Source organism: Nymphalis io, chromosome 17 (assembly GCF_905147045.1).
Source record: "Nymphalis io chromosome 17, ilAglIoxx1.1, whole genome shotgun sequence".
Lineage (NCBI taxonomy): Eukaryota > Metazoa > Arthropoda > Insecta > Lepidoptera > Nymphalidae > Nymphalis > Nymphalis io.
The window spans coordinates 10,264,501-10,287,664 of NC_065904.1; the positions used below are offsets into that span (position 1 = coordinate 10,264,501).

Here is a 23,164-nt window from a genome sequence, read left to right on the forward strand (position 1 = left end):
AATAACATGTTCGATGGTAGGGATGTCAATAAAAATAAAAAGGTTGCGAGTATTATTTTAGAAATAATAAATACACCAGTAGAAGTAATAAATTTTATTATGTGTTAATTTTAATATATTTAATATAATCACTTATGAAATATTTTAAATTTAATTATAACAAAATATCATTGTTAATTCGATGACAATCGTTCAGTTCTCCGTTTTTTATATATGCGCGGGAAAAACTATTTTTTTTAACTTTTTTTTACCAAACAATACCAAAGTCGTTCTGAAACCGATTATATTTTTATTAAATCAAATACAATATAGAAATATGTAATTATGAAATATATTAAATGAAGTACATAAATAAGTATTTCTAACAGAAATAAATATTTATCTCAAATACATGTAACGTACTTGGACTTCGTTAAATATGTCCGCTGGCGTAAGTGGCGACGCGCTCGTCACTCAACAACCTCGTTGACTTATTGAATTGTTTAGTACTCGATGTGGGTTGTAAATACAAGTCTCGGTAACTTTGAACAATTAATATTTGATATTGATTTCATTTTAATTACAAATGTCAATAAAACATTTAATATATCATAAGTTGTAAGTACACTAATGGCCTTTGTTTTATACACGGCCATCTGATCTCAAACTAAGCAGATCTTGTACTATGGAAATCAGACAACTGATATATGACATAAACAACTATTCTTTTGTAAATACATACTTATATAGATAATTACACCGTGAATCGGGACAAACAGACATGGTCATGCACACAAATGTCTGTCCTGGGTGGGAATAGAACCCACAACCTTCGGCGTGAAAGGCAAGTATCTACCAACCACGCCAACCGGCTCGTCAAACGTTTAAGTAATGATTAGTTAAATAATATCGTGTCTTCTTCTATCGAATGTCAAATCAATAATGACAGAAAGAGATCAGTGTTTAACTACACATCCGCTCAGCAATGTTTATAAGTAAGGCCGTAAATATTTACCAACATATTATTTATTTATTATACGTTGATTTAATAAACGACCCGATTGAAATATTTTCACTCTTTATTGAATATTCTGTTATTTTTGAAGACAATGAGACAATTCTTCTAATTTATATTAGTTAGAATAAGTTCCCAATTCTATTCCGATCGAATTTCGAAGCAACTGAATCGTTACGTTAGTAGCAATCGAAAATGGTTAAACGGCAACGATTACGTTTCGTTTCGATTGCAATCAAGTGACAATTTATTAGTAGAATTTCTTTATTTATTTATTTTTTAAATATTTTATATCGAGTTTTCAGTTCAGCTCGTTAAAAATACACGGTTACATGAATACAACATATTTTTTATACTTTTGACTACCTAGAAGATGATCTTACCTAGAAGCTCCAATAGAATTTAACCCCGCCCACGTTATACACGCCAGAGTGAGAATCGAAGTGGAAGTAATGATTTTCCACTCGCCACGCCTCGTTTCTCCTCAAACTGTACACTATCAACGCGTTCGAACCAATATCAGGAATATAGGCGCAGGTATTACCGTAACCCTTATCAATTATGTCGACCGCCTGGGTGTAATTATTAATAAGCTTAATATACATTATAAGCTCTTAATATTATTTCTACAAAAAAATATTTCATTAAATTCTAATAAATATCGTATTTATTACATGTTTAAATGAAAACACAATGAACAGAATAAATCCCCTTATCAATATATACATCAACGTATATATAATAAATGACTATTATTTTCATATTGACAGGTTAAATCAATTTCACTGATGGCTTTGTGCAAGCTCGTATAGGTAGGTACCACCCCCTCATCAGATATTCTACCTCAAAACAGGAGTACTTGGTATTGTTGTGTTCCAATTCGAAGGGTGAGTGAGCCAGTGTTATAGAGGCATAAGGAACAAAACATCTTAGTTCCTAAGGGTGGTGGCGCATATGCTAGTCCGCCTACCTATTCTATAGAATAACCTACAGGCATACATATATAAGACAACATACTTCTACAAAAATATTTTAACAGTACAGTAATTTGATTTAGAAATTTTTTTATTTGTATGAATGTACGCGTGTACTATAGCTACGCCTACGATGCCATTTAACTAACAACACTAATTAAAACCGAGGAATCCTTCAAAACTTCGTCCTCTAACACATGGCGTTTTATCAATGTGTTATTATTTAGATCGAACACCACTACAGCTGGTACGGTTCTTTGTTTCAAATCCTCTAAATAAGAAAACAGTAAACAATGGCTACGCAATCTGACTCTTATTAATATTCATTATAAATACAAGAGTGTATGTTGAACGGGAGACACTAATGTCTAATGAGTTCTCACATGGCCTTTGTCTGTTTGATTATCATGACGAAACCCCTAAATCGATCACAATGTACTTTTTTTAGTAAGAGCCTTGGACTTGGATCACTTGATCACACAGGGACATTATGAATTACGGGTTTTCAAAAGATTACTCCGACGTCCAGTACTTAACTATGAAAACATGATGGCTTAATTTATGTCAAGTAATTGACGGTCAGCAGATAAATACATCGCATCGCATACTCGACTGAAAAGACCAATAACTATTTATTGATTTGAACCTAGAACCGTGGACTGCGCTTAACAAGCTAGACACTAAACAATATTTGTCTTCAGTGTAAGTGATCCGATTTGTGTTGCAACAATGAAATAAATTCTAACTTGTCATATTAGTGATGCCATTATCAACAACCCATAATCGATCGCACTTATCAACGTGAACCCGAAATGTAAAAACGACAATACTATTGGACTTGATGCAGCAACTTTTATCTGATATAAACGCTTCGCTTCAACTCGGGTAAGGGTTCAGTGGCTGGGTTTTACTAGCATTTACGTAAATGTAGTTCAGGGATGACGGTACTCCTGAAATTATGCAAATAAAGAAATATATTGTTTGGTTTTGTAATTAATTAATAGAAAATAATAATGACTAATGCAATAATAAAATAATGACGGTGACTTAAACTCAAGTGTATCATTGTTTTTTTTTTTATAATTGAAACTCCTTTGAACACGTTCAGAACAAAATTAGGAATTACAAGTAGGAATTTGTTTGCAACTATTGTTTGTAACAGTCAAATAAAACATTCCTGGCGTAAAATGGTTTTTCAAGTTCATAAACGTGCGCAAGTACACGACCTTTTAATAAAGTAATATCAAAGTCATTATGTAAATTTCGGTATACATACCTCTTGAATTTTATATAATATAACTTGACTGAAAATTCCGAACCTTTTTTCCATCGAGGTACCGTGATAAACAATTTAGTTTTCCATCTAGAAATTCCTGTAGGCATATTATTCTAAGGGATATAAGCGCCTGCAGCTTCTCGTGCATGCCCCTCCCATGCATAGTCTAAGGTATTCCATTGAAATCTTGGAGGTAACAAACACTGTGTATTTTGAAAAACTGATAAAAAAATTGAGAATATAACTGCAGCTTTCATTATTTGTTATTGTGTACTGAAAATTTAATTGAGCTTAAGATATATGAAAATATGTGTTTTTATTGATTTTAAATTACGCGCAAAAAAGTAAGTGTCAAAAATCAAAAGTACTGTGTACCAATATTACAATTTAGTTTATTTTTGAAATTTGTTGCAAAAACAAATATATATAGACTAATATTAAAAAATATTTTAAAATTTTATATTAAGCGATATATTGAATAAAAATCGTAAATAATACGTTGAGATATTTAATATACTTTGATTTATTCTTTTTGTTTTTTATACATACGAAATGTTCATAGCAGAAAAGGAACATTCATTGAAATGTCAAATGACAAGTATCTAGTTGTCACGTTCAGCCTATTGTTGTTCATTATCGTCCAATAAAAAAATATATTAATTGATAGAGTACATTCATCGTATCCCTTCTTAACCTTGAAACAGCTATCAATTCGTAACTCTTTAGATATATTAAATGTAAAATACATAAAAATGTCAAAAGTGAATTCAGAAACACCTAATGGTGAATCTGCAGTGGTGACCGAAGAAATCGCTGAAAAGCGCATTGGTTGCGCTCATTATAAGCGAAGGGCCAAATTTGTGGTAAGTATTATAAAAAATCTATTTTAAGCGATATTAATAGAACCTGTAGTACGCTACCGGGTTAAAAACACTTGCATCTATATTTATAGCCTTCGACGCAAAAACTCGGATTCGACTATGATTCGCAAATTTAGCAAAACAAAAGCATGTCAATGAACTTGGACTCGCATGCATAGTTTTACTTAATATTTACAATATATCCTTGATCTAAACTTAAGGAATATGTTATTATTGGATCAGAACAAGGATTTAAAAAATCTGACAATACAAGAAATTTATATAAAGTGAACTAAGCTATAACTGCACTCATATAATAAAAACTCTTAGTTCCAACAAAGCAAACAAAGAGTATATTAAAAATATAAAAATTAAATCTATTAATTAATTCATTTATTATAAGTTTCTAGTATTTTTTATAGTATAAAATTGTCATATCATTCTAACCTAGGTATGTTTTTTAAGTTGAGTCACAATGACACAATAAGTGTTTTATAATCTTTTATTTATCAGACACCATGCTGCAACAAGCTTTATATGTGCCGATACTGCCACGATGAGAACGAAGAGCACTACTTCAACAGAAAGTCTGTGACAGAGCTGATATGTACAGAATGTGATACTCGGCAGAAGGTCCAAGCGGAATGCGTGAACTGTGGAGTGAGATTTGGCAATGTATGTATTATTTATGATCATAGAAATAGAAGCCACCCACACATTTGCATAATAGATTTACTCCACAAGTGTTTCGTTAATACTACCTTTTTTATTGGTTTCAAGAATGTGAAATTCAAGCTTATTATATTTATAGTTTAGTTTGTTAATAGGTGATACTGAATAGCAGCTATTTATTTAATAATTTTTCATACTAAAACCCTCCTATTTGGTATAATTTTTATCAATATTACAAAACAGCAGTACTTGGTATTGTTGTGTTTTACTTTGAAGGGTGAGTGGAGCCAGTGTAATTACAGGACAAGAGACATAACATCTTAGTTCCCAAGGTTGATGGTGCATTGGTGATGTAAGCGATGGTTAACATTTCTTACAATCCCAATGTCTAAGGGCGTTGTTGACAACTTACCATCAGGTGGCCCATATGCTCGTCCGCCTTCCTCTTCTATAAAAAAAAATATATATATTTCTACTCAAATGTTGATTAATTATGGTTTCAGTATACGTGTCTGATTTGCAACTTATTTGACGATGAAGATAAGAAACAGTACCACTGTGATGGCTGTGGCATATGTCGAGTGGGGGGTCGGGATAAATTCTTCCACTGTGAACGGTGTAACATGTGTTTACCAGTACAGTTGAAATGTGTTGGTCACAGGGTAAGTGATATGAAGATAACAATTATTCTAAATATATTTTAATACTACTGCACACATATAGACTTATTGACATTGGCGCAATTATAGTGGCCTTCAAAACTCATACCAAAAAAAAAAAAATTGAATAGAGAAAATGTGATCTAATGTGTAAACTTTTTAGTGTCGGACTATTCAAATAAGCAATGTTGATATTAAAATAAGCTCAATCAGTTATTAGGCAAACTTGTTTTTCAATACTGCAATTTTTCCAATGCTAAGACCTGCCCTTATTACCATTAATCCAACCCTGGTACAAAAAACAAAATATGCTAATAATTATTTATCATAAAACAAATTACGATAATTTTAATCTCATTAAGAGTCACGTATTTAGTAAGATTACACAATGTGATAAAAAATATCAATCTTAGTAAGTACGACTTGAGAATTTTTAATGAAAAAAATAATTAAAAATTTTCATCCCTCTCATTATGTTTAATTTTAAAAATACTAAAGTTATTAGCAGTTCATTTAGTAGTTTTTAATAGTATTTTTCTACTGCAGGATTTCTTTTATTGTCTACACTTAGAATGTCTGTTGTATTCCATAAATAATATATCTTGTACCAACCAACTTTATAAGTAAAAAGTATTTTTAACTATATTTAAGTAATGTTATAAACACTTTTGAAGGACATTTTGATTATATATTAAATGTAATGTAAAGCTACCACTGGCTCGGATTGTAAATGTTTGTATTATTAAAATAAACTTCCTATTAGCGACAGAGTTAGATATGTACACTAAAATGGTGACAAAAAGCAAGGTACAAACATGATATACAAATTATATTTCTTTAGATTTTTTTTTTATAAAAATATGATTAACTGTTCCATATTTAATTATCTATTCCGTTTGTTGTTTCGTGTTTCCCATTTAAAATATTTTTTCCTTAAAAGTTCTAATTAACTGTAACAAAAGGGGGGAGAAAAAGGAGGTCCACGACCAATCGGGAGTTATCTGTAAATATGTCAATACATTTCAGTGTGTAGAGAACGTGTCCCGGTCGAACTGTCCCGTGTGCTTGGAGGACATCCACACGTCGCGCATCCCGTGCCACATCCCGGACTGCGGACACCTGCTGCACCGCCCGTGCTTCGAGCAGATGCTCAAGTCGGGCCACTACGCCTGCCCCACGTGCCAGACCAGCATGATTGATATGACCAATGTGAGCATCTTTTGTGTGTTCACCGTCACCTTGGACAATTGTTACTAGTTATTGCAAAACCGATAGAAACATATAGAATGTCCCAGTAACGTCCACTTACAGTAACAGCCTGTTAATGTCCCACTGCTGGGCTAACACCTCCTCTCCCTTTTTGAGGAGTAGGTTTGGAGCTTATTCCACATTGCTGCTCCAATGCGGGTTGGTAGAATACACATGTGGTATTATTTCAATGAAATTAGACACATGCAGGTTTCCTCACGATGTTTTCCTTCACCGTCAAGCACGAGATGAATTATGAACTCAGATTAAGCACATGAAAATTCAGTGGCGCTTGCCCGGGTTAGAACCCACGATCATCGGTTAAGATTTACGCGTTCGATATACTTTAAAAAAACGTCCAATTAAGTCCTCTTAATCGACTTTCAAATTCAAGAACTAACTTGCACAAAAAAATTATATAAGTATGTACATATATAAGTATGTGAACACAAGCGCACTCTCCTCTAAGTCAATATGAAGGTGGGTTCGTGTCTCGGGTCCGGTTTTAAATTCGAAGTTAGAAGGTTGTCAGTATCCTGTGTCTCAAACATCGTGTAAAATCTTTAACTCTTATGCCTGATCTCTCTCCGAGAAAGTGCTTTCTTGCTCGTTATTTTAAAGATTGAGTAATCAGCACAGTACACATTGTATTGTATAATAATATGTCCTGTGCTACATAGACGGAATCTCCGTAGAGTAGGAGAACATCATCACACTTTATATGCACTTCTTACAGTATAAGTGTCATCATAGCTCATTAACGACTCTTCATTTGCAGCTCTGGAACTACCTGGACTCCGAGGTGGCAGCGACTCCCATGCCGCCCGAGTACGCCGACTACAAGACGACCATTCTCTGCAAAGATTGTCACAAGGTATTTATTTTTTCTATTGCGTCGCCTTGCTATATCCACTCGTCGCCCAGGGGAGAACGGACAGGTGAGAGGACGAGGGCACAAATGCTCTCCGATCGGTGTCTAATCCACCGAAGATACGGGCCCTGATGTGGCACTATTCATATTTGTGCCCTCATCGACATAAAATGATGCAAGAGGAAAAAAGTTTATTGCTTATCACATAATGGTATCATCATATACCGGGTATTGAAATATATATGTTACCGGCAAACCCCGATTTCTATTTCAACCATTATTTTTACAGTTCTAAGTATATATATATAAACTATTAATAAACTGATTCGGCCTAGAACATGTTTATCCTAAAATCGGGCTTAACCGGTCAGATATATGTACATGGGGCTGATGTCAGACGACAGCACCTTGTGGTACTTCTACATGGATAAAAGAGCTCGACTCGAGGTTAAATTGCACCAGACCTTTTGCTCTATATTTTGCATTGACTCGCCCCTTCTGCAAGTGCTCTGACTGCATTACGCTCATTATATTATCATAAAAAGATACAAAACGAACAGCCCGGATGTTAAGTACTTGTTCAAGCATGACCTTAAGAAGTATTACCTACTAAGCTAATTGTACCTCTAGTTCTCATGTTCGTCTTCACTTTTTTTTTAAATAGACATGGGGATGGGCAAATAGATCTGCTGGTTAGTGCTCACCACCGCCCATAGACATTGGCGATATTAAACATTCCTTATATCGCCAATGCGTCACCAACCTTGGGAACTAAAATGTTACATCCCTTGTACCGGTTGTTACATTGGCTCACGTACCCTTAGAACCGGAATATAACAATACTATAATAAGTATTACCATTTAGCGGTCGAATATCTGCTAAGTGGGTGGTACCTACTCAGACGGGCTTAAAGCCCTACCAACAAGCCACACATGGCTGACCAAGAATAATTGTCTTATATTACGTGTTTAAACGTACTTTTAATCATTAATTGAATTTATGGACAAAGGTAATTTTGACCGGGAGAGTTCTTTTTTTTCTCGCTGGCAAAACGGATTTATCCATTTTCCTCACATGAGGGTGTGTGGGACTCCGGCACTGAGTGCGCTAGAATACCCAACAACCGGCCAGCCAAACAACCAGCGGTACCCTCTCCGTCTGTGGGAGTGTGTCACATTAAGATATATACATTTTCTTTTAGTTATCAACTGTAAAGTTTCACGTGGTCGGACTGAAGTGTCAACACTGTGGCGGATACAACACGTGTCAAACGAATGGATTCCACAAGTAATTATATATTTTTTGTTGCATTTGTTAACAATAACCTTAAAAGTTAATCCTTAATATATTTTTTTGTAAATTTAACAAAAATCGTGATATATTGGTTTTCAGCACTTAAATTTGTTATCACCTTGAAACTGCTAAACGAATCTTATATAATAATATTAAGTACTAAAAACTTAATCGAAACGCGTTGCATAGTCTGATATACGTTTATGTATTGATTTAGTAGTTTTTTCAGTTAGAAATTCCAAAAAAAACGCTCCTCATGTATATATGACGATTCACTAAATATAGGAACCGGGCAATTAGTAAACCGAAGTACTCGAAAGTATTAGTAAAATTTCACGACTACGTGAGCATATTTTGTCAGAAAGTTCCTAACTCCCTAATTTTTGTCGTCTTATGACATATACATATGTATTATTTATATGTCTATACAATTTATAATATAACTCTTTATATAATATAACTCTTTATATAATATAACTCTTTATATATATAAAAGCCGAGTTGGCCCTGTGGTAAGAACGCGTGAATCTTAACCGATGATCGTGGGTTCAAACCCGGGCAAGCACCACTGAATTTTCATGTGCTTAATTTGTGATTATAATTCATCTCGTGCTTTACGGTGAAGGAAAACATCGTGAGGAAACCTGCATGTGTCTAATTTCACTGAAATTCTGCCACATGTGAATTCTACCAACCCGCATTGGAGCAGCGTGATGGAATAAGCTCCAAACCTTCTCCTCAAAAAGAGGAGAGGAGGCCTTTAGCCCAGCAGTGGGACATTCACAGGCTGTTACGGTATATTATGTAGCACATTATATGTGTATGTATGTATATTTTTATTTATTTATATCGATTTGTATATTTATTTTTCTGTGCATATATTTGTATTGTTGTTGATACAATTTACTGATTACCGCCTTCACGGATTTCTGTTAAGTAAAGGTTGACTGGTAGAGAATGCCTTCAGGTATTAAGTCCGCCTTATTCCAACTGCATACTTTATTGGTTGATAGAGTTTTTAAATAAATAAATAAATATATGTTTGTGCAATTATGGTGGCACTGACCCAATCCACTGACTAAACCATTTGACAAGTTCTCCGCCTCTAGCAAATCTTTTCCATCCAAATATACTGCGTGGACTGCCAAATAAATTCATTGTAAGCGAATCGTAATGACGTAATACAAACATTTCCAGAGATAGCGGCAGTTCTGAGCAATGCGATTCATCGTCGTCTCCGTCTAGTTCGACCAGTCGAAGTTCAACATTCGAGCCGAGAGAAGAACCGATAAACGACGACCTCCCGCAAGCCAATCCGCTCGACGAACCGCCGCAGGCCTGACCGGAACCGGATCAAACCGGACCGAACCGGACCAATCGCGATACACGAGAGCACGTCTGACGTGTCATGCGGACTTATTTTGTACTTTAATTGGACGTCTCTTTTATTTATATCGTATTAACTATTTCTAAATGTTTAGGATTTTTTAATTTATTTATCTGTCGATAATTTTAAACTATATCAGTACAAGAACACGATAAATAAATGTACATAGCGTTAATTCAATTATAATTCATAATATTAATACTGTTGTAAACGTGTTTCTAAACTGTGTATTAGGCATGCGTCCGATATATTAAAACGAATTCAAAGTCCGATTTCAAACACAAATCGATTCGTATCGATTTCACAAACTAAAAATCCGATTTCAAAAATCGAACCAGCCGAACCAAACGCCAGCGATCTATAGATCGATACCACTAAAACATTTCGAATCGACAAATAAAATCACTGGATATCACCAAACGAATTGTGTATGGTATCCAAACGCAGACTGATTGTGACGTACTATGAAATTCGCTTTCTCTTTCTAACCAATTGTAATAGAGCGGAAAAAAAGGATAACGCGAATTTTGCGATTCGGATTTCGATTTGTTGGTTCAGCTACGCAAATCTATTACACAATCATCGACCTTACTTTCAAGTATTTAAAGACTATATTTGCCTGAGCGCAAGCGATTTGGTGAGGCTAGGCGTTACCGAAATCGGATTTTGAAATCGATTTATAAATTTGCAATCGGATAAATATCAGTTGTCTACTGTATATAATATGAGCATCAAACTACATATATTGAATACATTCTTTACAAAGTAAAATTAAAAAACGGTTGGCGATGAAGGTGAATCGATAAATTGTTTCTAGCGAACGCTAAAACAGACACTACCTTTGTAGGCTGTGAAATGAAAGAATAAAATATGAACTTTTATAAAACGGGCACACATTTGACTAGACAGATTTATAAATGCTACCCATAGTATGAACTAAATCGTCCAAATAATGTTGAGACGCTCAATTTTTTTTATCTCTATATATAATAATTATCATTAATGATAAATTTTCTAAATCCGTCAACTTAGCAATAATATTACATTTAAGATATAAACTTTGTGATGTCATTAATATAGATTGGGTTTGTAACGAATATTTTTAGTTACTGCCTGCCTCGTCCGTCTTTCTAGCTAAAGGCTTAAAGCTAGGTCCCGAGTTGTAATATCGAGGCGAACTAATAAAAGTTATTGGGTTTACTACCAAATAACTCTCGAGCTATGACTCAGCCTATGTTATGTATATATTATATATGCAATATATAGTATATAGCAATATATAGTATATATTATATATATTATAAGCGCAGCGTAGGGCGCCCTCCAGCCAGGTGGACCGACGACCTTAAGAAGGTGGCGGGCACCAACTGGATGCGGAAGGCGGAGGACAGGGAGCTTTGGCGCACCTTGGGAGAGGCCTATGTTCAGCAGTGGACAACGATTGGCTGTTGATTGATTGATATATATGCAATGGCAGGAGAAGTAATAAACAAACCTTGGATATTTTGGATATTCTATGCGATTTTCTAATCGCTTACCAAATCTGTTATGTACTACAAACAGTTTTTGATTGTAACTACGTATATATTTTAATTTCACTCCTAAAGTTCCGACAACAACTTCGCCGACATAGAATACGTTTTTTTTTCACGCATCGATTTAGAACATTATTTGTACTCTGTCATCAGAATCGACCATAGACTTTAAAATCTTTTGAATATATTGTCAATTATTCTTTACAAGCCTAATTTGTATATTAAACCATAATCGCTAATGTCTAATTAATATTAATAATAGTAATTAAGAACGAAAATTTTATTAGGCTTGTATAAATTTAAGAGGCTTTGTAGAAGATTTTGTTTATAACACTCAATTTAAAAAAAAACCTTAACTCACTATGTGTCAGCAAATATGAACCTTATGTCGTATTAATAACAATAATTTTGAATACAATATTGTATGACATAATATCCAGTAGTCATTGTATACATTATTAACATATTATTTATAGGGAAAATTTATAAACTAAGCACTATTGATTAAAGTATAATTACAATCGTACATATGAAAAGTTATGACCTTTATTTTATCATAAATGTTAAAATTAATTATGTTTTTTGACTAGAAATAATAATACGTTGTTCTATGGCTTTTTTCAATTTTATATCTTCCTGTGAATGTACTGCATTGCTATTCCACAATGCTGCTCGTGCGGTTTGATGGTTAACGGTGCTCTTAATTAATTTAATTAATAATAAAAATAATAAAGTTAATGTCTACTTATGTAAAGTTTTTAAATATATTTAGCCTAGTGGTTAGAACGCGTGAATCTTAACAGACGATGGGTTCAAACCCGGGCAAGCACCACTGAATTTTCATTTGCTTAATTTGTGATTATAATTCATCTCGTGCTTGACGGTGAATGAAAACATCGTGAGGAAACCTGCATGTGTCTATTTTCATTGAAATTATGTCATGTGTATTCTACCAACCCGCATTGGAGCAACGTGGTGGGATAAGCTCTAAACCTTCTCCTCAAAAAGGGGGAGGAGGTCTTAGCCCAGCAGTGGGACATTCACAAGCTGTTACTGTTAGCATAACATATACATGTCTTACTGCCACTGCAAACGCCATTATGGTTTTATATTTATTACAATAGTGTATTATATGTTATTATTTCTTATGATCATGAGTGTTTTATTATAAGTTTTCTGCGTTCATTTCAATTGAGATCTTAAATAATATAGTGACAATACAATCCCACAGCTGGGACAAAACTCTTTTGGTGACTTGATAGGCTTGGAATGTATTACACCATGCCATGTATTAATTTATAAATATCATTATTAGTTCTAAAATAATAACAGTGACATTACTAGCTTGATCTTAAATTCATATTCTGAACCTGAAAAATAGACTTGTAAGATCTCGATTCCAAATCTGCTATAAAAGCCTATTTATATAAGGAATAATAATTGGAAATATGTTGGTAATATATATTAATATATAAAGCCTATTCCAATCGAAGGATAAATTAGCCTTAATAACACGAATCCATAAATAATACCATAGATTATTCAAGATCTCGACCATTGTTGGATCAAGCTATATATGTTTTGCGATATCGTATTTTTATTTACAGATTCCTTCGAATATATGTAGATTTTTTTCACAATTTTTAAAATGTCTGTGAAGCTATTTTAATATATTCACTTATAATTTTTTTTGTCAAAATCAGTCTTTTGTTATGAATTTAGTTAATATTCTAAAGTACAGTATTTTAATGTTCTTAGTGCGTAAATGCTGCTATAAATATGTAAAAATAATTTAATATTAATTTAAGTTAAGAATGAACTATGTATATAATTTTTTTTTTTTGTTGATTTTGGGGACTTGAATATCCCATTTTTGTTTTTAATTTCCTATACTAAATAAAAGCAAGTACAACTATAATGGTTTTTTATTAATTACAAGCAGAGACCAACTTTTTTAACCTTGATTATGAGAGGGATGTGATTTTACATAATGCTTACTTATTATGCTTTTTCTCTTTAGGAAGCTGTCTTTTTTTATATTTTAGAAAAATAGAAGTGGTAATTTTCCTGTCACCCATAGACATTGGCACTTTTTAAGGTATAAACCAGTCCTTATACCATCAGTAAGGGCGAAGCCCCATTAATCCGTTGCGTTGCGTTGCATCGCGTTGTCGTAACGGAACAACGCATTGTATGCCACATCTGCGTTGCGTTGACGCTGCGCCCTCGCAACGCAAGAGGGTACGCACGCCTTCGCAGTTGCGTCTCAGTTCTGCCCATGGATAGATACAAACGTGTTCTTTTGTTGCTTTTATTACGCCACCGCCGAAATAAACGTAGAAATCATAGAAGATTCTGGATATCTCCTTTGATATCATTAAGAAATAGTGATGGTCAGTTTTATACGAATACTAACTGTTACTGTCCGTCGTCGCAGCGGAGCTCCGACAACGCAGCGCATCACCTTCCCTCCCGCTTCGTCTCTTGTCCGTCGGTCCGTTAAAACGTCGCGCGCGACGACGCAATGGTCTAATGGGGCATGTTATAAAAAATATATGGAAAATAACGCAGCGACGACGCAACAAAATGCAACGCAGCGCAACGCATTAATGGGGCCTCGCTCTATAGTGTCACAATTCATGGGATTTAATAATGCCTTGGCCTTGCAGGGTCTGCAGCCTTATATCTAGCCAATAGACCAGCGGTATTCAACCTGCTATTTACAATTTGTATTGTATTAAAGAATTGCTTGTGACCACGGACACTGCAAAGTGTTCGAAATTTCAGAAAATGATAAAAATATACGTGAAACATTGGTTCATATTTAATTCAATTTGTAACAATTCCAAATCTAATAAATTTTTGTTTGCGGCCGCGACACGTCGACTAACACGTTTTTGTGGCCCCTATACAAAATAGGTTGAATATGCACTAGACCAACGAGGCAGTCAACTGACGTATAACGCATGGGTGAGTGGTAATTGGTACCCAGCCCACCGAGCAGACTACACAAAGCAATATCAATATCACCAGGATGGATTTGACCTATACAGATTTTTCTATTGGCATATTCAAATGTTATCGACATTTCACGTTCAATTTTCAAAACATTTGAGGTGACATAAGATAAAGAAGTTATATTTATTTTAGAAAAACAAATCGAGTATCTCCAAAAGGCACAATGACAATGTTCATTTGAAATAAAAAATGTTAAAATAACGCGGTTATAAGCCCCCCTTTTATAGTACCCCCTTGCAACTAGTTATTACAAGCTTAATTGTAAAATATTTTTTTGAAAATTCTCTTTTTTTTTGGCGGTTTTTTTCATTGACAGGTTGTTTTAATATGATTTCCTTCATGTACTCGTATTATCTACATTCAATAATATAAAGATATAGGTAAATAGAAGGTAATGAAATAAAATAATTAAACTAGCAACACATATTTATTTTCAATGAATGCAAAAAAAATATACAATAAATTGAACTAAACATCTCCTCCCAATTATTAGGAATGGTTTGGGAATGTTTCATCTTAAGCTACAATGTTGGAAAAATAGGAATTATTATATCTACAATTTTTTATTTTGAAAAATTCTCGATTATTATGCACAATATATTTTCACTTAATAAATATACTGTACACATTTCATATCTTACTATAATATAAACCAGCTAGCATTATCTATGGCTATAATAATAAATACAATATACATATATATAATTAGGCTCAGTCCAGTTGGATTTGATAAGACGGTCAGGATTTAGCCTGTAAGGGTTCTATAATTAAATATAATGAAGCTAATCATCGAAAATTTCATCGTTTACAACTTTTAATTTACGTTTTCACACGACGTGCCACCAATATTAAGGTAAAATGCGTTATTTTAAATTCATTTATTTTTTTCTTTACATTTCATTCAATAATAACAATGGCACATCACGCTATTATTTAAATAGCGATATAAAATTTAATATACAACAAAGTTTTTTTATTACACCCGTTCAAAATTACTCAGATGAATAACATCAATTCTATTTTTAATTTCATTTTGCGGCTAATATAGAATAAAAAAAATTTATCGCCATTTTGAAATTGAATTACTATTATCTGTATCTATGTATATAACCTAACCGTCTTTGTTTATACGTTAGTAGTGGCAAGCCATTGAACAATTTACTTTCTAAAAAAACGATGTACAGTCGTTTATAAAAATACTTATACAAATACAAGTGTGAAAAAATGTTATTAACTTTGAAGCTGTTTGTATAAAACAACTGAGCAAGTGTTACGCTTGAGCTCAATTATTATCAATTGTTTTCCCATACATTTTATATAACGTCCAAGTTTAGCGAAAAGTCGTTCAGTAGAAAAAGAAAATGAGATAAAAGTGTTTAGTTTCCAAATGTACGGTTTCATCAAAAAGTAAATACGTAATAGTTTTATATAATAATTATACTAAAATAAAATATAATATAAAACTAAATTTAATAAATGAAACGATTTTTACCTTCCAAGTTCGTTAATGAATTTTCTACCATTATACAGCCGTTTTGATCGAAATTATCTTTATTTAGATAAAATATAATTAAGTATGTACTTTGATTTTGTATGATATTGAAGTAATGAAAAATTGTCTGAATTATTTTAACTTCGGTTTAAAAGCTTATTGAACATTAGAAAACTGTGGTAGAAATAAAATTGGCGAGTATTTAAAAGTAGCCATTTCGGGGATTGGTGACTTTTCGCTTTACGGGGACGATATATTCACACAAATGTTATTTACCTATTATATATAAAGTCTTATAAATAAATATATGTTTTACATATACACCATTCGTATAATGCGTTCTATTCCTTCTACGAGATCACTCAAACACTTAAACAATAGTTAAAATTTAATTTATACAAAAGCACATAGCTCTGCCAGTAATTTCCTTATGATAAGATAAGTTTTAAGTTCATCTATTTACTACTTATAATAAATAAATGTAACTTTGCCAAGCGATTAAAAAATTTTAAAATATGATATAGGTATTTTTCTAATATATATATTTTTAATTATTTAATATTAAAAAAAAAAACAAATAAAATTATTCAAGAAAAAAAATCGTTAGTGTAGTTTTTTGATTGAATATAAAACTGGATAAAGGCCGACATGCGTTGCATTGCCTCATTTATTTTTTTGCACAAAGCTATTCAATACGACCCATCCTTATAGTACTATGCCTAAGACCTTCACGCGAGGGCCAATAACAACTGTATAAAGTTATAACTCAATCGTATGAATTTTTTTTTTATAGAATAGGAAGGCGGACGAGCATATGGGCCCCCTGATGGTAAGTGGTCACCAACGCCCATAGACATTGGCATTGTAAGAAACGTTAACCATCGCTTACATCACCAATGAGCCACCAACCGGAACACAACAATACCAAGTACTGCTGTTTTGCGGTAGAATATCTGATGAGTGGGTGGTACCTACCCAGACGAGCTAGCACAAAGCTCTACCACCATTAATTATTATTTATTAAACTTATATAAAAAGATAATATCGAACACCTTATATCGATTCTCAACTAATATATCCTTAGATATAACACACATGCCATTCATTAAATAACATAATTATTTCTCAAAAACATCTAAAAAGGATGCATAAAAGCGTATCTACAAAAAAAAAGTAAAAAAAATTTTTCATTAAAGAGTTTAGTGAGTTAGTTAGATAGCATTTGAATTCAATATAAAATTCATTTTATAAATGCGCCAGTGTTTCTTGTTTACGTTAAATTAAGTTTCATTGACTATATTTTTAAAAAACCCGTTTCAAAAATTATATTATTAATAAATGACATATCTGTCAATTATTATTCAATGATATTAATTATAATTTGATAAGTGCTTACACTGTTATCTTTAACATGCCTCTTTGATCTTTTTATTAAAAGATAATATCACTTTTGAAAACAATAAAAAGAAATTTGTAAAATATTTTTTAAAGTTTTTGATAATAATCAAACATTTTAGCGATTGTTAATCTGAGTAAACAGTTATTGAAAATACTGCATCGGCGATAAATACTTATTTAAAGGTAGTAAGTACTGTTCAACTAAGGGCGAGTTCCCACTGTGTCGTACGTCGTGGCTTGTATATTTAAAAGGAATTGTTCAGATACGGCATGGGACGTTTTACAACTGTCAGTTATGACTTTTTTAGTATGTGACGACAAACTGCCATAGCGATGAAACAATCGTCCAGCAACAAATTAAAATAAGAGAACAACATCACGACTCAAAGCTATAAGTCTTAAATGGCAGCTGCGACATCTGTCGTAATCACGATAAATTTAATGCAATCGTGTCCCGATGTTTATCGAGAAAGATTAAGCCAAGACCTTATATGTTATCATAATTTCTTATTTGCCCATTGTCGGCAAACAAAGAATACTGAGTACAAAATAATATATAAAACCGACTACACACTAGCGACCGATTATGTTATTGGAAGCAAAAAACAAGTGAATAATTGAAACAATAATATTGTCGTCACGACACGTCAGTCAGAACCGAAACAGAAACTACACAAATCAATCATTTAACGTTTGACAAAAATGACAAGTGAGATCAGACAACAGATTGTCGAAATAGGAACAGTTCCAGACGTCCATCGTCCAAAGATGAAAAAAAAAACATCACTACACAGGTGGAAACGGAACTTTGGTGGAAAACAGATAAAGTCTTTATAAAAGTGAGCTATACTACTCGAATTGAACAATTAATCTTAAAAAAAGATACAATAATTATAATATAAGACTCAATTTAACTTGGATTGTTTCTATAATTAGTAAAATATTGTATTGTATATAATACTAATCATCCGTTTTAATGATGAGAAAATTTTAATTAAAAAAATAGTTCGAGTGATAGATGGCGCTGTTCAGACTTTTATGTTCTCTGAATGATATACATATTTAAGGAACAGATTGTTTAAAAAAATATTTTGCGATTTAAAAGCTGTGCAAAATACAATACTATTATTTTAAAAAAAATGTATCATAGTTTCAATAGATAAAACAAACAAAACATAGATAGTACATGAAATCTTTGGTCGAAATATCATTAAATTTCTAACTTTTTACCATTTTAAAAAAATATTAATTTTTTCAATTTCATTTATATGGATGTCAATCAGTGAATCAAATTTTGCCGGCTTATTTAAATCAGTTTGAGTTGTTTTAGAACTGAGCACCTTGACATTAATACACTATAACCCTGATTTAAATAAACCATACATTCTTATTATAATGAATTTAAACGTGCAAATAGTACACAAATTAAAATCAATAAAATCAATTAATCAATTGGTTGGACAATAAAGTTGATACCGTTGATCTTGATACCGTTTTTAATAGTTAACTAAATAAAAAAATGTTTATATATTATGAACAGATTTATGCGAGTTGAGCTATGATATTTTATACTTTTGGCAGTAATATTGTCCTTACTATGGCAACATTTTTAAAAAATTTTAAGCCTGGGAACACTGTTCTTTGATATTTTACATAGTAAAAATAATTTTATATTCTTGTAAAACATTTGGATGCTTTCAAGGAACACCATGTGCTCCACCAGTGTGACCGAATATCGAGAACAACTGTTCTAGGGCAAACCGTGAAAATCGAAGTCTGTGTAGAGTTGCTCAACGCGTTTGTAAACTTCGTCACACGATTGTAATGTTTGAGGCAGAATTGTCATCGCCTCTTTTAATTTGTCTTCCGACCCGAAAATCTGGAAAGAATAATAATAACAATATTAGAATTTTAAATACCGTTACCGTTTACGACAATTGTCAAATTAAATGGACAAAGCTTAATCAATTCCTAAAAAAATTCGATTCGATATCGGTTCTTTTAAATGGATAGTCGATTACAGTTTTGTGCTCATTAATATTCTCATCGTATTTTGAGAGTGAGAGAATGCACAAGTGTTTGCGCAAAATAAAAAAGTTAATTATTCAAATATTTTAACCGATTATTCATATAAGCATAAATTTAAAATTTCACAATATATCAATCCTCCTTTTAAAAGATTCGAATTTAAATTAATGATTAATAATGTAATCATATAAAATTATATTTATACTTGGATTATTATTAATATATGAAAGTTTTTAGAAATTATTATCTGATATATAACATATATGAATAATATAAGACCACTTTGATGTTCGCGAGATTTTCAAAAGCCGCACCGAAAACCGGCTTTGAAGTGGGCTTATCTTAACAAACGCCGAATCGATGTAATCGTATATTTTTCTAGCGTCTCAAGTTTATTTCTATGTTAAAGGTAGTAATTCATTGTGCCTATAGTTACACTGGCTCACACCCCTCCATATTAAGAGCCGTATTAATGTTAGTTGTCTAACATTCCTCACCACGTACATTGCTTAGCTAATTCTACCTGTATGGTATGACAAAAAAATTCCCACTGGAGCTTGGAATCTAAAATGATTCTTAAAAAACACTGTGTCATCATTAGTGCCGAGATATCTAATGTCTAAAATTAGATTAATATGACGAAGCTATTTGATAACGAACTTGTTATTTTCAATGCTATTCAATCATAAATGCTAGTCTACCGCGAATCGTATATAATTACTACGCTCGAACAAATTAATATAACCTTGTACTCGCAGATGCAACTTTTACTGTCGGAATAATATCGAAATCGTTACATCCATACTCATTAATCGTCATACCCTCGACATCGATATACCGCTAGCTTTATCTCAACTCTAAATATTCTTTTTTATATAATATTAATGTCCTCTAGACCGATTTCCGCCACTGCGGTCAATCTCAAGAGAGATTAGCCAACTGCGCAGGACATATTGCACAAGTGTGTCATAAAACCCGACAACTAAGCGTCCTTTTTTAACAAAGGGGGCAGACAACCGTCTAACTTGAGCCGATTTATTTATTATACATGGGTATATCATTTTCATAGATTAAGACATATTATGTCTAACTTATCTCTGAAACAAGTATTAACTTTATATCATATAAGCTTAAGGCAGTTTAAGTATAATTAATGGACTCAAGGTTAATACTTTTAATTACAAACGAAATATAATCCACTCAGAACTATACATCTGAATAAACATACTGATTTAAAAGGAGACATATGAACTGCAATCTGAATCAACATTAACAGCAGGCTATAATTTGAACAGATTTAAAAAGAGAAACAAATATGTCAAAGTTTTTTTTTAAATTGGTTAAGGAGTAAAATCATTAGGATGCCAAAATTTAATGGAGAAAAATTATTATTATTTCTAGTATGAGCATAATGAAAAAAATGTAAAATTTTTAAAGTTCTATTATAAATGTTTATATTTTTAATGATAATAAGAGTTGTAAATTATTATTATCAATATAAAATGATAAGGACTATTGAAGACATAAATGACGTAGATGAAGCACTTAATTTTATTGATTATATCAGTTATTAGTTTCTGATATATTTTCTTGTATTAGAAATTTAAAAATTCTAATTTATTTTTAAAAAACACTTTGATATTATGCATTTTGTAATAAGATTAATTAAGTATATAATACAATTTATATTAAGATTATTAGGTAAGATTAGACTAGTTTAAATAAATACATGTCATGATGCATGTAAAAAGCAAATAAAATCAAAATTCAAGTTTTCAGCTAATCGCCTTGCCACATTGTCTTTTCAGTATGTATGTACTAAAAAATCTGTTTACTGTAAAATCTGTTTATATTTTGATTGTATAAAAATCTTTTTGATTTTGTAATTCAAATATTGTTCTTCTTAGGTAATTAAACCTATCAGAACTGAATTGAAATTTAAAGCTAGTTAGGAACAAGGTATTACACACATTGATTACTTTTAAGGTCCTTTAGAGGTGTTATTATTGTTTACTTTTTGTAGGTTACCTGGTCTAACACTCGCACAATAAATACATATCACTTATACAAATTAAAAAAGACATAGCAAAGACTTCTTTTGAGACTGCTTTTGAAGTTGACTGTTAGACCAGAGGAATAATAATATAAATATATAAAAATTACAAATAAGAATGTCTTTGTATAAACATAATATTTTTGAACAGTATACTAACAGAATTGGTTACAGTATATTATTTTATAATTTTCTTACCTTATTTAATAAATCTGTTCTAGAAGGCAGTGCATGCATTGCCAGTGTGGCTGCTTTTCTAATATACCAGGGATGGAATTCTGCAAGTGTCTCGTTGTAGGAGCCCTGACAAGTAGTGCATGTGTTCACACACTCTTCTGCATCACTCAGACGTTTAAGGAAGAGTCGTATAAAATCTAAAAATATAAAAAAAACAGATGATACTTAACATCGACGAATAAACTTACATATATTATATTAGTCATAACATTTCTATGTTATATTTACAAACCTAAACCTCTATGCAAACGCAGCATTGTTCGTGAGCCGGATGTGAAACCATTCTTTTCGTGTAAGTTCGTTTCCTTTTCGTACTTCATCATTTTTTTAAAAGATTCATAGTATAAAGAATCCTCTCCAGTTTTGTGCTTTTCCATAATTTTAATTTTACTCCTAACATCGCTGCTTACAAACGAAAAGACCGTTCCAATGAGATTCAAAAACCTAAACAAATATAATCTTATCATAAAAGAATACTTCCTAAGGATTCAACAAATATAATATTTTAATCTTACTTTACAAGTTCGTTATAACCCTCTATATATGCTTCTATTATCACATCATCATCGTCCTTTAAGCTTTTTTGAAAACTGTCGTACACATATTGTAAATCTAAGGTATTTTCATGAGACATTTCTCTCAAACTTAATTTAAAAAATCACGTAAGTAATAAAAACACTTCACCTTAGCACTGACTGACTAGAACAATATATGATCATCAGTCAAACGTCAAATCAATTTTTTGTTGGCTTAAAATTGTGCCAAGTCGCCAATAGAGCACAGATTATTTCGACTGTTTGACGTAGAAATTATATTTAAAAATTATTTTAAATTCTTTGGGTTTTAAAAGATGCAAAAAAGAAGGATCATTGCACTTGCAGTTGAGACTGGAGAAACAATAACATGTTAATGACAAACATGTAATAATAGGAATTTATTTAATCATCTCAAATATAAATCATCGCACAACAAAATAGAGTTAAAAAAATATATAAATATTACTAATACAACACATGACAAATTCATAGGTGCGAAAAAATTGTGTTGCGGTTTGTTTATTGATAATTTGTTATTGACAAAATATGCTAAATGACAAAGAGTATAGAATTACTTAGGTATAATAAGTAAAGTTTGTCAACGCTTCCGGAAGATGTTTGATCTCAATTCC

At 32.1% G+C, this 23,164-nt stretch overlaps 2 protein-coding genes and 1 pseudogene across 3 annotated transcripts; 1 reads left to right on the forward strand and 2 right to left on the reverse strand.

The window, feature by feature from the left end:
- Positions 1-1,377: 1,377 nt before the first annotated feature.
- On the reverse strand, positions 1,378-3,501 carry LOC126774747 (protein yellow-like; annotated as a pseudogene).
- Positions 3,502-3,848: 347 nt separating this feature from the next.
- On the forward strand, positions 3,849-13,584 carry LOC126774678 (RING finger and CHY zinc finger domain-containing protein 1). 2 transcript variants are annotated; one of them, XR_007669834.1, is made up of 8 exons: positions 3,849-4,107; positions 4,618-4,779; positions 5,280-5,438; positions 6,462-6,644; positions 7,462-7,557; positions 8,757-8,842; positions 10,046-11,500; positions 11,713-13,584. XR_007669834.1 is itself a non-coding variant. In XM_050496213.1 (7 exons), the coding sequence occupies exons 1-7, from the start codon at positions 3,997-3,999 to the stop codon at positions 10,188-10,190; spliced, it is 942 nt and encodes a 313-aa protein (XP_050352170.1). In that variant the 5' UTR covers positions 3,849-3,996; the 3' UTR covers positions 10,191-13,584. The 2 variants fall into 2 exon arrangements, 1 of the variants encoding a protein (XP_050352170.1); XM_050496213.1 differs by having other exon boundaries at positions 10,046-13,584.
- A 2,336-nt stretch (positions 13,585-15,920) lies between these two features.
- Positions 15,921-22,687, reverse strand: LOC126774687 (ceramide-1-phosphate transfer protein). Its single transcript, XM_050496222.1, has 4 exons — positions 22,512-22,687; positions 22,229-22,440; positions 21,958-22,133; positions 15,921-19,557 (listed from the first exon to the last, which is right to left on the reverse strand). The coding sequence occupies exons 1-4, from the start codon at positions 22,628-22,630 to the stop codon at positions 19,429-19,431; spliced, it is 636 nt and encodes a 211-aa protein (XP_050352179.1). The 5' UTR covers positions 22,631-22,687; the 3' UTR covers positions 15,921-19,428.
- Between the last annotated feature and the right edge of the window lie 477 nt (positions 22,688-23,164).

Bases quoted from the DNA above. Each gene is read 5' to 3' on its own strand.
- LOC126774678 (XM_050496213.1), top strand. From the start codon at position 3,997: ATGTCAAAAGTGAATTCAGAAACACCTAATGGTGAATCTGCAGTGGTG. The intron at 5,439-6,461 runs GTAAGTGATATG...AATACATTTCAG, and splicing joins TGAAATGTGTTGGTCACAGG to TGTGTAGAGAACGTGTCCCG. The intron at 6,645-7,461 runs GTGAGCATCTTT...CTTCATTTGCAG, and splicing joins GCATGATTGATATGACCAAT to CTCTGGAACTACCTGGACTC.
- LOC126774687 (XM_050496222.1), bottom strand. From the start codon at position 22,630: ATGTCTCATGAAAATACCTTAGATTTACAATATGTGTACGACAGTTTT. The intron at 22,134-22,228 runs GTTTGTAAATAT...TTATATTTTTAG, and splicing joins GCGTTTGCATAGAGGTTTAG to ATTTTATACGACTCTTCCTT. The intron at 19,558-21,957 runs GTAAGAAAATTA...TATTCTTTCCAG, and splicing joins GAACAGATTTATTAAATAAG to ATTTTCGGGTCGGAAGACAA.